The 14,601-nt window shown below is 47.0% G+C and overlaps 1 protein-coding gene across 4 annotated transcripts; it reads right to left on the bottom strand.

The window, feature by feature from the left end:
• Positions 1 to 2,100: 2,100 nt before the first annotated feature.
• Positions 2,101 to 12,341, bottom strand: LOC136512535 (condensin-2 complex subunit H2-like). Of its 4 annotated transcripts, none has more exons than XM_066506501.1 (11): positions 11,573 to 12,341; positions 11,149 to 11,248; positions 9,469 to 9,605; positions 9,250 to 9,386; positions 8,713 to 9,160; positions 8,430 to 8,605; positions 8,147 to 8,305; positions 7,975 to 8,055; positions 3,133 to 3,234; positions 2,893 to 3,051; positions 2,101 to 2,809 (listed from the first exon to the last, which is right to left on the bottom strand). In XM_066506501.1, exons 1-11 carry the CDS (start codon positions 11,787 to 11,789, stop codon positions 2,474 to 2,476), a joined length of 2,052 nt encoding a protein of 683 aa, XP_066362598.1. In that variant the 5' UTR covers positions 11,790 to 12,341; the 3' UTR covers positions 2,101 to 2,473. The 4 variants fall into 4 exon arrangements, with proteins under 4 accessions (XP_066362598.1, XP_066362599.1, XP_066362600.1 ...); XM_066506502.1 differs by having other exon boundaries at positions 9,469 to 9,599; XM_066506503.1 differs by having other exon boundaries at positions 9,469 to 9,596.
• Positions 12,342 to 14,601: the final 2,260 nt, after the last annotated feature.

Below are 14,601 nucleotides of genomic sequence, written 5' to 3'. Positions count from 1 at the left end.
TGTAGCTTAATTTAATTCCCCTAGAAAAATATATCAAACAGTAGGTTTCATATTTTTATAAAATAGTACACTTCATAAAGAATCCAACAAAATTTGGATCACTCAATTTGGACACTCCAAGAATTAGTTATGAATTTTACAAGTTTGCTACAAAATCTAGAAAACATTTAAAGAAAAACATCAAAAACCCTGTTAAATGCTAAGTGCGCCCGGCGTACTGCACCCAAAGGCGCTGACTGCGGGGTCCCGCGGTCAGAATGATCCCACCCGTCATAGGCACAGAGCAGAGGCGACGCTTTGACCGGCGAAAGCTCACCAATGACGAGGTCTCTGGTGAAACCCTAGGCACCATCGTGTTCCTCTCGTCAACCCGCACCCAGGGGTACCCCAGGTTGGGTTGGTGGCTCACTGGAGCAAGCTCACCGGTGAGCATGGTGGACGGCGGTGGTCACGTGGTGGCGCGCTGGCCGTATTCGGCCATGGTAGGCTCCGGCGAGGATGGCCCTACCTCTATGGTGACATAGCACAGTTCTAGAGCAAGATCTGGCCACGGTGGAGCAGTGAGGGAGCCTGACCATGTGCATGGCGGCACGGCGGCGCCCAGCGCACACGGCGGGGCTCTCCGTTCTGGCTAACTGGCGGCAAGAGGTGGGTCTCCATCTTCGCGGTAGGAGCTAGGGTTCATGGCCATGCACAAACATCTTCGAGCAGGGGAAGGCGAGACCTAGGGGCTGCTGGCCACGGTGAGCTCGAGCTTGTGGCCATGGCGGGCACGGCGGGAGCGGCGGTACGTTCCCGCGTGACGGTACGGTAACATCTACCCTAGCTCCGATTTGAGCAGCAATGACCAAAGGCAACTACGGACTGAAAGATAGGAAGGCAGGAGCTGTAGTGGAGTGGCCTGGCCACGGTGAGCCGAGAGCGCGGCGGCGCTCCGGTGATGTCGCGGTGGCGGAAACGGTCATAGGCCTTTACCTTGGGCTCAATCGACGGCTCTACTGGGTCGAGGTGGTAGAGCGGAGCAAGGCAGAGCTATTGGCGCGGGCAATTTGGAAATAGAGCAGTGAGGGCTGTGTGCGAGCTCGGCGAAGCTCACGGCGGCAATGGCGCTCGGCTTCGCCGCGACAAGAGGGGGAGAGAGCGAAGCGAGGCGAGTGAAAGCGAGTGGGAGCAAGTGGGAGGGAGCAGCAGGAGGCGCGGCCCTCTTGTCCGCGCGCTGGCCCGACCGGCCCGGTCGTCACCGGTGTACGGCCGCCACATGGCGGCCACGGCCTGGCGCGGTCGGCCACTGACTCCGTGCGCGTTCGCGATCATCAGTGCCCGGCGTGCATGTCTGACAGAGCAACTTTGTGATCATGTAACTCCTAATCCGTGGTGAATAAGTGAAAATGGTATTAGTGAAAGTTGTAGAGCTATGTGAGATCTACAACTTTGCTTTAGAGAGTAACATCTAATTCATCATGGTTAGCAAGTTACAAAGCTCCAAAGTGGTGCACTTGAAACTAAAATCAGCATTTTGGACGGTAAAATTTCCGAGTCTAGAAACAGCATTTTGTTGATTCTTGTGAGCCCTATTTGACTATGTTAGGCACTGAATTAGCTCATGGCCCTTAAATAAAGTTTGTTCCGCATAAGATAAGCTATAACTTTTATTAAAGGTGCACTGTCATACAAACACTCTATGTTATAGTTCAACTTTAGTCAAAGTAGGATCGTGAAAAATGACATTTTAAGTAAACTAGGACTTAGAAGCAAAATTGGTCCATGTCATGAATACAAACATTGTTCCATTTACTATCCTAGACATGTATAAGGTGTTTTTATGACCTCACAACTATCTCTTGCATTGGTCACATATAATCATAAGCATATGCATGTATATAATCAACATCACAGGTGATAATATGTCAAGAATAAGATAAAATTCTATACGCTCATCCTCATGAATGCTTGGATGATGCTTGTGCTCATGAAATGCAGGGGCCAAATGCAATGTTTAACATTAGAGTGTTACAAAAAATATTGTTCGCTAATTTGTTGTAAGAGAAACTTTGTACCATGGCTGATAAGCCACGGATGATGGTCTTTCTAGTAAATCTGAAATTGCGGGGAACATCGATTGTAGTGTTGAATCATGCAGTTTTAAGAACAATAAAAGCACCAGCAACTAGCATACAATAGACTTGGCATCGCGCTAGTTTATTGAATTCGAACTGAATCTACCAATGTCATACCGCTATAAAAGGGCAAGTCCGTCCAAAAATTCTTGCTTGCCCTGTTAGCATTACACTTGAGAGCTGATACCAATGCATACAAAACAGCACAATGAACTATTGTACATTAACACCCGCTAGCTACGCCTAAGTCATAACTTACAGGTCACAGCCCATCCTGCCTATGAAGCCGCCACTAAAGTCACAACAATTAGAAGAATCGGCCTCTAGATGCCCATGAGTTAGTTTGCCATTGGCGTTCATCCGCTGGATTCCAGATTGAACGGCTGCATTAGGTGAGCGGCCGATCTTCGCCTTCGCTTCCCATCTGGAGTCAGCCTGATCGCTGTCTTGACTGGAATCTTGCCATTTTTATGCAACGGCTTCTTGGGGCACTCATGCTGTGCCAAGGAGGACTCACCGCCTTTGCCTGCATTTTGCAGTGGGGACTTGACTCTCTTCCGAGCAAAGCGTGCCTCCATTTCTGGCCTCCGGTTGGGACCAATGAGCCTTACATGGAATGGATTCTCTGCTGTGTAACACACCAACTCATTCGTGGCTTGTCCTTTGTCCAGATCAACACTTCTGTCGTTCACCTGTAACATCCACGTGGCTAAAAAAATGCTTGGGGTTGCACCAGATGACCAGATTATGAAACTGGGAGAAAAGGGAAGTTTACCAGCTGGAGAAGGGCAGAGAATGTTCTGGCAACCTCATACTTTGATCTGCCACTAACAATCTCACTAAAAGATGCAGTTCCTGTATTGTCAGTTCTTGATGAAAGTGTGTCAAGGATTTGCTCCCCATATGAACCGATATCAAAAGGTGGGTTTTTATCCTGACAAGACATGGATGTAGGGGTGAGCGCTAAACAAGTTCATAGATGCAAAATTGTAAGCAGTTCAAGCCAGCAACAAACCTGCTCTTCCAAGGCATCCTCAATTCTTTCTTTCCATGTTGAAACTCGAGCATCCATCTCACTCTGCTTTTCAACCTCAGCGATGCTGGCAAGGAGAGCATTCTGTATGAAGAATTATCTGTCAGTTTTGGAAGTTGAAGAGAAAAGGCAAATTCAGGACACAACTGAAAATTAAAGTTCGCACTTGCAATTTGGATTCTAGAAACCAGCAGGCAAAATGAAGTTTCCAATGACACAAAAGCTTTGAAGCATCACCTCCAGGTGAGTTTTGAGGATTTTATATGGGTGTGGGCGGATGTGTAATATAGCTAAGTTAGTAGAGCTTCGCTTTAACATCATGTCATTAAAACTTTTGGTGGTTTTTTTCACGAACGCGCCTGAACATGTATATTTCATTAAGTGGGATAGAAAGTGCGATCACACGCACGTCCAAGCCAGAAAAGGGCTTAGGCGGCACCAAAAACAAAAGAGCTTGTTACGCTAAAGGAAATAAAAAGTGACCTACGACTAAGAATCTAACTCCACATCTGAAAATATTCAGCTGAGACGTGCATGCATCTCATTGTTCAGGCAGTAACAACATTGATCATCTATATGGGAGAAACAACCATATGGCCAAAACAGCATGCCTTAAGTCCTTTAACCAGTGCATGCATGAAAGGTGGAAGCACATTAAATATACCAACATAATATTTTATTTAAACAATTTTACCGCCACGGATTGTTGCATGGGAATTTACTAATCACAGTCAGTTCCTCCTGACACTTTATTCCAGAAACTTGTCTGTAAAACCCAACACATGACAAAGATGCAATATCAGAATTGTTGGGAAGATATTGCAACTAATCCTACAAGCAATTTTGTCCAATGCAGCAATAATCTATTATAATAAGGTTTATCCTAGCATGTTTTGACATGCTTACACCTAATATATAGGGCCTGCTTGGATGCCCTCAAAAATCTGCCCAGCCAAAGTTACAGCAGTCCCAAAACTTGGGCGGTTGTTTGGTTTCAAACCAAAAAATTGGTGCACCGAACCTTCTAGCTGAATCAGCGGCGGACACGAGATGTCCAGCACCAATACTTTGGCTGCCTTCCGCGCTCCTATTGCCCTCGCCTGTTATTTTGCAGTATCACCCTCCCACCGACACAGCAGCCACCACTTCCCTCTAATCCTCTCCTTCTCCGTCGTCACTTTTCACGGCCGCCATCACTTATCTCCTCCGTCGCCTGTGCCAGCCCCGAAGCTCCACCAGTCCATCACTTGTTCGTGTCGCAGATTAAAGGGACATATCCTTCCATCCCTACCTTCATAACAGATCCCTTAATCCGTTGGGGAACAAGGAGCATCTTCCCTCATCTGGTGGCCTCTCATCTCCGATTAATCCATCTATTCCTACTATCATGTGTTTTCCTCCTTCAATCCTCCATGTAGGTATGAGTTTCTAATGTATCATCCGTTTACAGATCTGCTGCAAGGAAGTGCAGAGGAAAACGTACCAGAACGCAATCACCCCAGCTAGATCCGTTGGTCCACTCCTGGAGGTAAAATCTTTGAAATCGAGCTCCTTTGGTCTCTCTCTGAGTCTCTGCATAGCTATAGGCTTACAGCAAGCTACTACGATTGTAGTTGTTGTTCCTCAGATTCCCAACTGCATAACCCCATTGAATATCCCTCTGTTAAGAGTTCAGCATTATTTATGATGGTTAAATACTTCGCCTTGCCCATTAAAAAATCCAGATATAGCTAACAATTGTTTGATGCTCCACGATGGTGTGCATTAGTTCAAATCACTTTAGTTTAGTTGCACATGTTAGTTTCAGTTAAACCAGCCTGTTCACCAAACTAATTTAATTTATTGGCTACTATACATGCCATTCATGCTTGTGCATATCAAAAGGTATTTTAATTTACTGGCTGCTGATACATGCTTTGCATTTTATTTTTCATTTTTTGTTTGTGCACATTGCCTGTGCAAAATGTTGGCCTACGAAAAGACGACATGTTCAACAGATAAGTGTCGCGGAAATGCGTATGTTGCGTTGGATTTGCGGTCATACAAGAAGGGATCGAGTTCGGAACGATGATATACGTGATAGATAAGGGGTAGCACCAATTGAAGAAAAACTTGTCCAACACCGGTTGAGATGGTTTGGACATGTACAACGGAGACCTCCAGAGGCACCAGTGCGTAGTGGAATCCTAAGCCAGGATAGTAACGTGAAGAGAGGCAGAGGAAGACCGAAGTTGACTTGGGTAGAGGCAATAAAAGGAGACTTGAAAGGATGGAATATACCAATGTTTTTGAGGCGCCGCGGCGAGGCGCGGCGCCCGACCCCCTTCACAACGCCTAGGCGACGCCATGCACACATTGTAAGGCGTTGTAAGCTAGAATTTTATATACTAGTGGAGCACATAGATACCTCGTTTGTTGCCAATTCTTGAGCCCACGTTCCTTTCTTTCCTTTCCAAAAGCTCTTCTCCCGCACTAGTGCAGAGCAGACAGCAGACAAGCAGAGCACATACATATACTAGTGCAGCAGTACAAGCAGAGTCACGAGATTTGGAAAAGGGCCCGACGGAAGACAAGCAAAGCAGACGGAAGACAAGCAGATAAGCAGAGCAGAGTGGAGGCGCCCGACGGAGGCGCAGAGAGCAGAGAGCAGAGCAGACAAGCAGAGAGCAGAGAGCAGAGCAGACAAGCAGAGAGCAGAGAGCAGACAAGCAGAGCATACCAGGCGGAAGGGCCCGACGGAGGCGCAGTCAAGCAGAGATGCAGGGGCGGAAGGGCCCGACAGGCTCCACGGCAGGGGCGGACGGCCAGATGCAGGGCCGGCTCCGCGGTAGGGGCGGCCGGCCGGTGGACACGAGCAGAGTCCGCGCCCAGCGGAGGTCGAGGTACGTCCGCCGCCTTCTCTCTTCCCCTCTCCTCGCCCGCACTCGCGGTGAATGACTCGCACACTAGATTTCCCACGCGAAGAAGCTACCTGGGCGCCCGCGCGGTCGATTTCCCGCGCCTTGGTCGATTTCCCGCGGGGCCGTGCTCCTTTTGGCGCCCTTCCCCTACGACCGGCATCCGGCGTCCGTGGCGCGGTTGTAGGCGTCCGCCCGACGCCATTTGCGCCTAGGCGACGCCTAACCCTATGAGGCGGACGCCATACACGCTGAGGTCGTGGCGACCCCGACGCCCAGGCCCTCGACCACGCCTTGCCGCCTAGGCGACGCCTAGGCGACGACTAGGCGACGCCTCAAAAACATTGGAATATACCCAAAAACTTAGCCTTAGATAGGAGTGCTTGGAAAACAGTTATTCACGTGCCTGAACCTTGATTGCTTGTGCTGAGTTTCAACTCTAGCCTACCCCAACTTGTTTGGGACTTAAAGGCTTTGTTGTTGTTGTTGTTTGTGCACATTGCCTACACGCCTACACCTTGATAGGCAATGTTCAGCAAAAATTCCTCTGTTCCTGTATGTGGAGGCAAAAGTCAATAGCTTTTCTTGTTCTACTGTTGGCCTTGTGGTGGAGGAACAAAAATCACAAGAGGAGTACAGCCAAACGCATAAAGTATGCTCCACTTGCGCAGAGGGATACCTCAGACAGAACATGTATGCGTGAGCTCAAGATGTCCCGGCCTGTATTCTACAAGCTTTGTGCTCGGCTTAGGGTGAGGGGGTTATTAGTTGACAAACTTCATGTTTCGGTAGAGGAGCAGCTGGCAATGTTTTTGAAGATTGTTGGGCAATACCACACACATTCCTCTGTAGTAATTGCAATGTGGAGATCGGGATGGACAGTGAGTCCATACTTTAATGCCGTCCTGCGTGCCATTGTCAAGATAGCTCCTGAGCTAATTTATGTGAGATCTACATCCACGCACCCAAAGATCACTAAGAGCCCTAACAGATTCTATCCATATTTTGATGGTAACTCTCAATAGTGTAAGTGATATATTTTTTATATGCAATTTTAGATATAACTGTTGTGACACATGTTTGTCTCTGTACATAGGGTTGTACAGGGCACTAGATGGCACTCACATCAAGGCATGTTTGCCTGCTAAATCTGTGGATAGGTTTAGGGGCCGCAAGTCATACCCCACACAAAATGTCCTAGCAGTTGTCGACTTCGACCTACACTTTACTTACGTCCTAGCAGGGTGGGAGGGATCTGCTCATGATTCTCTTGTGCTGCAAGATGCCCTTTCCTGTCCAAATGGACTAAAAAATCCTGGTATTCTATGGGTGCTGAAACTTGTGGCATTTTGGCCATGCTTCAGGTGGCAAACATATGGATGCACTGACTAAGCTTGTGCTATTTTGTGTTTTTCGGACGTGCTTCAGGCTGTCAGCATATGAAGACTTGTATATGGTTAGGAGTTCATTACCTCGTGGTACTGTTTTAGCACAATGCATATTATGTTGTGGTGTCCTTAGGATGAAGATGGGTGTATATAATGAACTGGACATGTACAGAATATAGTAATATGTTATCAGGATGTAATCTATTATGCACACTGTGGTTCTTATATAATTGTATGTGTTAGGTACTGAATCATAGACCTTGCCATATATATTTTGGCATCAAACCAATCAAGGTCCAAATTTTGGATATCACAGTTTGGCACCCAACCAAGTGTTGTACCAGATTTCTTGCCAAGGTTTTGGCAACAGAAATTGGCATGCCCTAGTTTTGGCTTGCCCCAGTTTTGGCAGGGCAAATTTTGGATCCGAACCAAGCAGGCCCATATTTAGCCAACATATTGACTTATAGGGAACCAAGATGCTTGTAACCGCACAAGACATAGATGTAAATGGACTATAGAACCATTAAAAATCTCACCAGATGTGACCGACACAAGTCGTCGAGGCTTGCATGTGTATCTATGTCATCCTGTGTACCATTGGGAGTTGCAGCAATAGTCTGAACAGAGGAAAAATAAAAATGAAATATTACCCAAATGTTGGATAGCTAAACACGGGAACCAGCAAACAAAAATGTCAATTAAATAAACCTCGTCAGGATATGTTGGAACATCAGGATCAACATCTATGTCATTTGGCATGTCTGGATCATCATTATCAAAATTAATGCCAGTATTTGATCCATTGTCATCTTTCAAATCGCCAAACACATTGGGATTTTCTTCTCCAAATTCAAATGATCTCAAAAACTGCATGTTGGATGGTTAACAAATTAAATAATTTCTAGTTCACCAAAAAGATATAAATTAAATAAGTCAAATCAAAATATTAGACATGCCTAATTTACATGGACACTGTAACAATGCTGAGTACCTTTTCAAAACGAGGGGATGATTGGGAACCATAATGTTCCTCCTGCTGAGACTGCTGTGCTTCAAAAGATTTAGCATGTTCAGGTATGACAACGCCATCCATCTTTGCCATAGGAAATAGAAATGTGAGAGTTTTCTTTTTCGAAATGCCAATAACCACCCATGGAGAACCTTTCACTGCTCCAAAACAGATCAGTACAGACAGTTCAATTCATAGGTCATCAAAATAGCTTTACAAGGCACTAAACAAAAGAGATATATCCATAAACAACAGCTTCCTGTACCTCTCCGGTAAGGCCGAATCTTTAGGTTGCCAGGTTCATGTGGATTCAAAGGTTTCCATGGATCCTCATCATCAGAATAATCTCCAACAGGATCCTCTATATCATCTGGGTGAGGCATTTCAACATCATCAGCGAAGCTAGGTTCAACAGGATCAGACCAATGGTTGTCATCTGGAGTGGTTTCTTGAGTTGAAGATTGGTCAGGATTCTCCTGGGTTGGATCTAGACCTCCTAACACTTTTCCAGCAGCCGATTTACGACCTGTACCCGCTGATCTTGCATTTGGGGAAGTGAAAACATTGGCTCGGCTTTTAGAAGGTGCTGAACTGCCTTGATGAGCCACACTATTTTCATTACCAGAATGTTTTCCTTGCAGAAAGTCAAAAACAGCTGGTGCATCACAAGGATCCAGCAGAAGGAAATCTCCATAAAAATCACATGTTGCTAACTGCAATACATAAATAACTACGACTATTTCAGTATGGAAGTAAAAATTGGCCAATTTTGCAGTTGAAATAAAGGGGATAGAAAGTTTACCAAATATGTGTCTAGCTCACTCGCTTCGCTATCCAGACAGTCCCCTTCAAACACCAGTAGATTTGCTGGTGGCCTCACAATTTTTCTTTGTAAATCATCTCGATTGACATTGTTATCCAGAGATGTCCTTGATTCCGCTGGAAATTTAAACAGGGTTAAACAAATGTTCTTAGCTCCATGACATTCCAAGTAAGCTCATTCAGTGAAGGATCCACTTACCTGGGACATCATCTAACCCCATAAATATATCATCTTCTTCACTGGCAATCGTGCTAGGGTCGTTTTGATTAGCTTGAGCTGAGCCATTTTCCAGTTGATCCTGCCTGGTATAGCTATAATGCTTTAGACTACTGTAGCTAATAAGAAAAGATTAGCATGTGATAGTATTACAGAAATCCTCAAAATATCATTTAAATGTTGAACACCCAAGGTGTCACACTGGTCTAGACAATCATAAGAACCACTCTTGTACATACAATGACAACTTGATGAATCAGAATTCTTTTCTCCCAGCAGTGCTATAAGCTGAGAGTTGCCAAGATGTTTATCAGACTATTGCAGCATTTTTCCCACTACTTAAAGAGTGTTCTAAAAATGTAGGAGGGAAGTAATCAAACGGTAAGGCAAGATGACATACCTGCCGACTACCTTGACACCTAGGCACCTAAGGCGTACATGAGGCAATGTGTACCCTCCTATCTAGAATGGAGGTTGAACAGGGTTCAAGGCAGTAAAGGAAGGCAAGCTTACAGTGATATTAAGAGTGGTAGCAGCAATGGTGAAACAAAGGAGGAGGCAATGGAGCCATTGGTATTGTGGAAGGGGCAAGGTTGGCTCTGATAAAAAAAAGAAAAAAAAAAGAAAGGTAAAAGGACAGGATTTATAAGGCCTGCATAAAACACTCGCAATTTGGCTACAGGTGAGCCATGATAGGAGTCATCGGCCTCACCTGTTTACCATTGCATCTTTGCTTCTCTCCATCTCATCTCTTTTCTCTCCTTCCATCCACATGAGTCTTCAGCCCCAGAGGATAGCAATTGGCTATTTTGCAAGGAGGCCCAAATTACAATAACATAGATGTGTTCATCTCCTCCCCTTCTCTCCATGCAACCATTAGGCAAGGCGTCAACTATGGAAGTTACTGCAGACTACCATAATGCCAAAGCAAGACCTAGGCAGGGGTGAATCTAGGCCAGATGACCATCAGGGACTTGTCTGAAAATAGTGTGGCCATTAGGAACTATTAGCTCTACATACAGTAATATTCCATTGGAATTCCAAAATTCATCGGGGTCGGCTGACCCCGATGGCAAGTAATATTCCATTGGAATTTCCAAAATTCGTCGGGGTCGGCTGACCCCGATGGCAAGCTGTAGCTCCACCCCTGCACCTACGTGATGCTTTAGTACCATGATTAGATCACTATCTTCCAAAGTACAGAAAGGCCTTCGTTTAGCAATATGTTGGCATTGATCCCTTTGAGCACAGAGTAAATCTAACCAAGTGAACATGGATTTGGGCCATCTACTTGAGCTCAATGCTTGGGAGCTACATATAGAGTTTAAGACAATAAAATGCCCGGCATGGTGGGGTCTCAAGAGGAAGAATGTAAGGTGCCAATGCGGAGATAATCTGAAACAGGCATACTTCATCAAGGTTCCTATGAGGGGGATACAGATGCCTTATTTCGAAACTCTATGGTTTCCGAACCAAGCAGCAAATGTGTATCTGCCGTGTGGCATTTTTAAAGCCTACTCATTTAAGATGCGCAAAAATGTAGAATGCATTTATCACTGTCGGTTTCAGGCCCACATTCGACAGGTAATATTACATACAGTGTCCAGGGACGCAATTAGTACATAATGGATAAATCTGAAAGCAGCATCAATCTTAACTTACTTCTTTTGCGAAAGGAACTCTAACGCGTGAAGCACCAACGAGTACAAGTACTCCACCTTCCTACTGTACACTTGAACCGATCCTTGGAGTAATAAGGCCGCTGCAGATAAGAAAACACAAATTAACAGGGCAACTGCTGACTTGAAAAAGAAAAGAACTTTTTTTCTGATGCGATACCCATATTAAATTGTCCTTAGAAAGGCTAAACCTTGGGTGAGATAAACAGCTAAAAAGAAGCTGCTTTCTTTAACATTTATTCAAGCAAAGGAAATAACACCATGCAAAATGAAGCAAGTCCAGTGTCAAAATTTATAACCTCACGCTCCCAATTCCCAGCTCTACAGAGCCCTACAGATAACACAGCAGCTGAAAAGAAGTGCCGCACGTTGACCGCAAGAAACCCCGGCCCTTCGCACCACCGTACCTTCGGCAAAGTTGACAGAGCCGGCCCCGTCCTCGCCGGAGACCTCCCCTGAGCAGATCTTGAGCAGGTACTCCTCGAGGCTCTTGGCAACGTCCACCTCCCAATTCGACTCGGGGTCCCTGTTCGCCTGCAGAATCATAGGAGGAGCCGCGGAGGAAGAGGCCGGGACGGAAGCCGAGGAGGCCCCGGCTGTGGCAGCAGAGGAGGACGACATCATCGTGATGGGCGCGGCCAGGTGGGTGTAAGGTGGCCTCCTTCGCGGCCGCGCGGCCGCGGGGCTGGGGCCTGGAGCCCTCTAGGGTTTGGGTGGGGTTTGCGGCGGTACCAGGGTTCGGGTTAGGGGTGGTGATGGCGGAGTCGGAGGCCGGTGCTGCAGCCACGGAGTGGGGCGGCGCGCTCGCGGCGGCGCGCGCGCTGCCGGCGTCGGGGACGGCCCGCGCGGCCGCGGGGTTGGGCGGGGTGCTCGCGGCGGCGCCCGCGCTGCCGGCGTCGGGAAGGCACGGGTGGTGGCAGCCGTCCTTGCCGGGGTCGTCGTCGGAGGCCAGGAGGCAGTGCAGCTGCAGGCTGGAGGTGATGGCGAGCGCCCCGCACGCCGCCCTGCACTCCAGGTCTTCCTTCCGAGGAGTTCGACCTCTTCGGCTCTGGATCGGGACGTTGAGGATGAGGAAAAGAAGCGTCGGCGTCCTAAGTCGGGGGAAATTTAAATTTTTGCCATCCCTCGCACTCGTCCCGTTGCCCCGTAGTTACAAATTCCCCGCATAAACAGTTTAAGGTATATTATTTTTGTCACTCTTGTCTTGACGACCTGGCACGCAACTCATCCTTACAGCATGAAGAAGACATGGAAAATGACCGTCTGCCTCTGTCTCTTTATCCTCTCACGCGGGCCCACCTGTCATCACGCTCCTGTGGTCTCCCTCTCATCCAACTTCGCCGTGTAACCATGGCTCCCACTCCAGTTCTCCTCCATCCAACTTGCCTGCGTCGCGTCACGAGAGCGAGCCACTGCAGCCTGTAAGAGCGAGCAACGCGAAGCACGGCGGCATGGGAGCTCGCGAGTGTGTGGCGACGGCGTTGGACCTACCACGGGCACGGGCGGCTGTGGCGTACCTCCCGCGAACGCACCTGGCAGCAGCAACGGCCCCCTGCGACGCGCAAGGTAGAGGTACAGACACGATGATGAAAGGTTCTGATATAGCAATTTATTAGTATAACAAACAGCGTAATGCAATTTGCTCTAGCTCTACAAATGTTGCAAGCAACATATTCCAATAAATTCATAGTCAAGACACAATGCTTAAGTTAACATGTGCTACCAAGTGCTCAAACATACACACGCATCCTCAGATTCATAGTCAAGACAGTCTAAACTTCACTCTTACCCTTGCTGTCTTGACTGGTGTGGCACTGCCGCACTTGAAGAGAGGCACTACCGCAGTGCGGCACTGCCACGACTTAAGAGGGTGTTTGGTTGAGCTTTTGGCTTTGGCTTTTGGCCCCAAAAGTCAAAAGCTCAACCAAAGGGGCTGCTTTTTGATGCTGCTTTTTCAGAAGCAGCTGTTTTTCCGTAGTTCATTTTTGAAAGCTGGTTTGACCCTGCTTTTGGCTTTTGACTTTCTGCTTTTCGAAATTGATGGAATAAAAAGCTCTTTCATAGTTGTTTCAAGAGAGATAAAGATAGATAATATATTTTATACTTGTTTAACCAAACAGCTTTCAGCTTTTCTACAGCTCACAGCCCACAGCAGCTTTCTCACAGCTCACAGCCCACAGCAGCTTTTTCCCACAGCCACAGCTCAACCAAACACCCCCTAAGTGACCGTTGGGGCTGAGAGGGTATTTATACCCATCATCTTCCTCTCCAATGACTATCTTCTTCCTTCGGCTCATTCCAGCTCGTCCAAAACAGAAAAGGAGCTCTGTCTCTCTCTCCCTCCATTAGTGACCTTGAGCCCTCAAGTAAATCCATTGATTTCCCCATCAATCTTTGAGAGATAAGGGTTCAAAACTCGATTAGAGAGCAGCTTCATTGATTCCCCAACTAAAAAGGGCACTTGGTTCACATTTTGGTTGGCGGTTATGTTTGTTACTCTTGGAGTTTGGCTCCTAGCTGGCTAGAGCGTCGTTCATAGAGCTTGTCAACTTGTGTGGCAGCCCCAAGAGGTTTATAACCATCTCTTGAAATTAGTATACTCACCCGTCATCTCAAGAGTTAAGTCTCTTGACTTGAGAACGAGGAAGGGTTGGAAAGCCCTAAGCCTTAGTGGCTAACCTCAAAAAGGTGGAGGTAGACAAGCCTTGATGGTGAGCCGAACCACGGGATAAATCGTTGTGTCACTTGTGCTTGATTTAAATTACTTACATTTTATATTGTTGGTTGACGTGATTTCTAGAGTTTCTAGTCGATCTACTTGTGTGAGGTGTTCCTACAACTTCTAGCTCTTGATCTGTGACTATCATACCTGCAGTATGCTAAGAAATTTCTCTGATCTAAGTTTCCGTTCACTGATTTTGAACTATAACTCAAAGTTATCTGCAGGTGCGGTAGTGTCGCTGTTCTGGTCTGATAGTGCCGCCCTCTAGAGCGGCAGTGCTGCAGGGTGAATTTAAAAAAAGTTTGAGTGTTTATTTTGACAGGCCTATTCACCCCCCCCTCTAGGCCAACCAGAGATACTACAGCATGTCAAGTTATGTCGGCTTGGACTGGCCTTTCCTGGGTGGACCTTCTAGAGTCTTCTTGGTGGCGAAGGAGGTTGGCTCTAGGAGCTGACGTGCGGGCCCGAAGCCCCCCAGCCCCTGGAAGGTCGAGGAAAAGCTTTGTCTTCTGGTGTCACGTCCCAGATGTGACTGTTGGGGGAGCAGTTGGCAGGGCCACGCCTGAGGAGCGGTGCTAGGGAGCCCCCGAGCATCGGTAGCCTAGAGCTTGTCTTCTTATGCTCGGGCCTTGACTGGCGTCGTTAACTGGGTAGGAGCCAATGAAAGGTCCTAATATGGCTAGAGGAGGGATGAATAGCCTATTTAAAAATCTA

Source organism: Miscanthus floridulus, chromosome 16, assembly GCF_019320115.1.
Source record: "Miscanthus floridulus cultivar M001 chromosome 16, ASM1932011v1, whole genome shotgun sequence".
Taxonomy (NCBI): domain Eukaryota; kingdom Viridiplantae; phylum Streptophyta; class Magnoliopsida; order Poales; family Poaceae; genus Miscanthus; species Miscanthus floridulus.
This window is presented reverse-complemented; position numbering and strand designations above follow the sequence as displayed.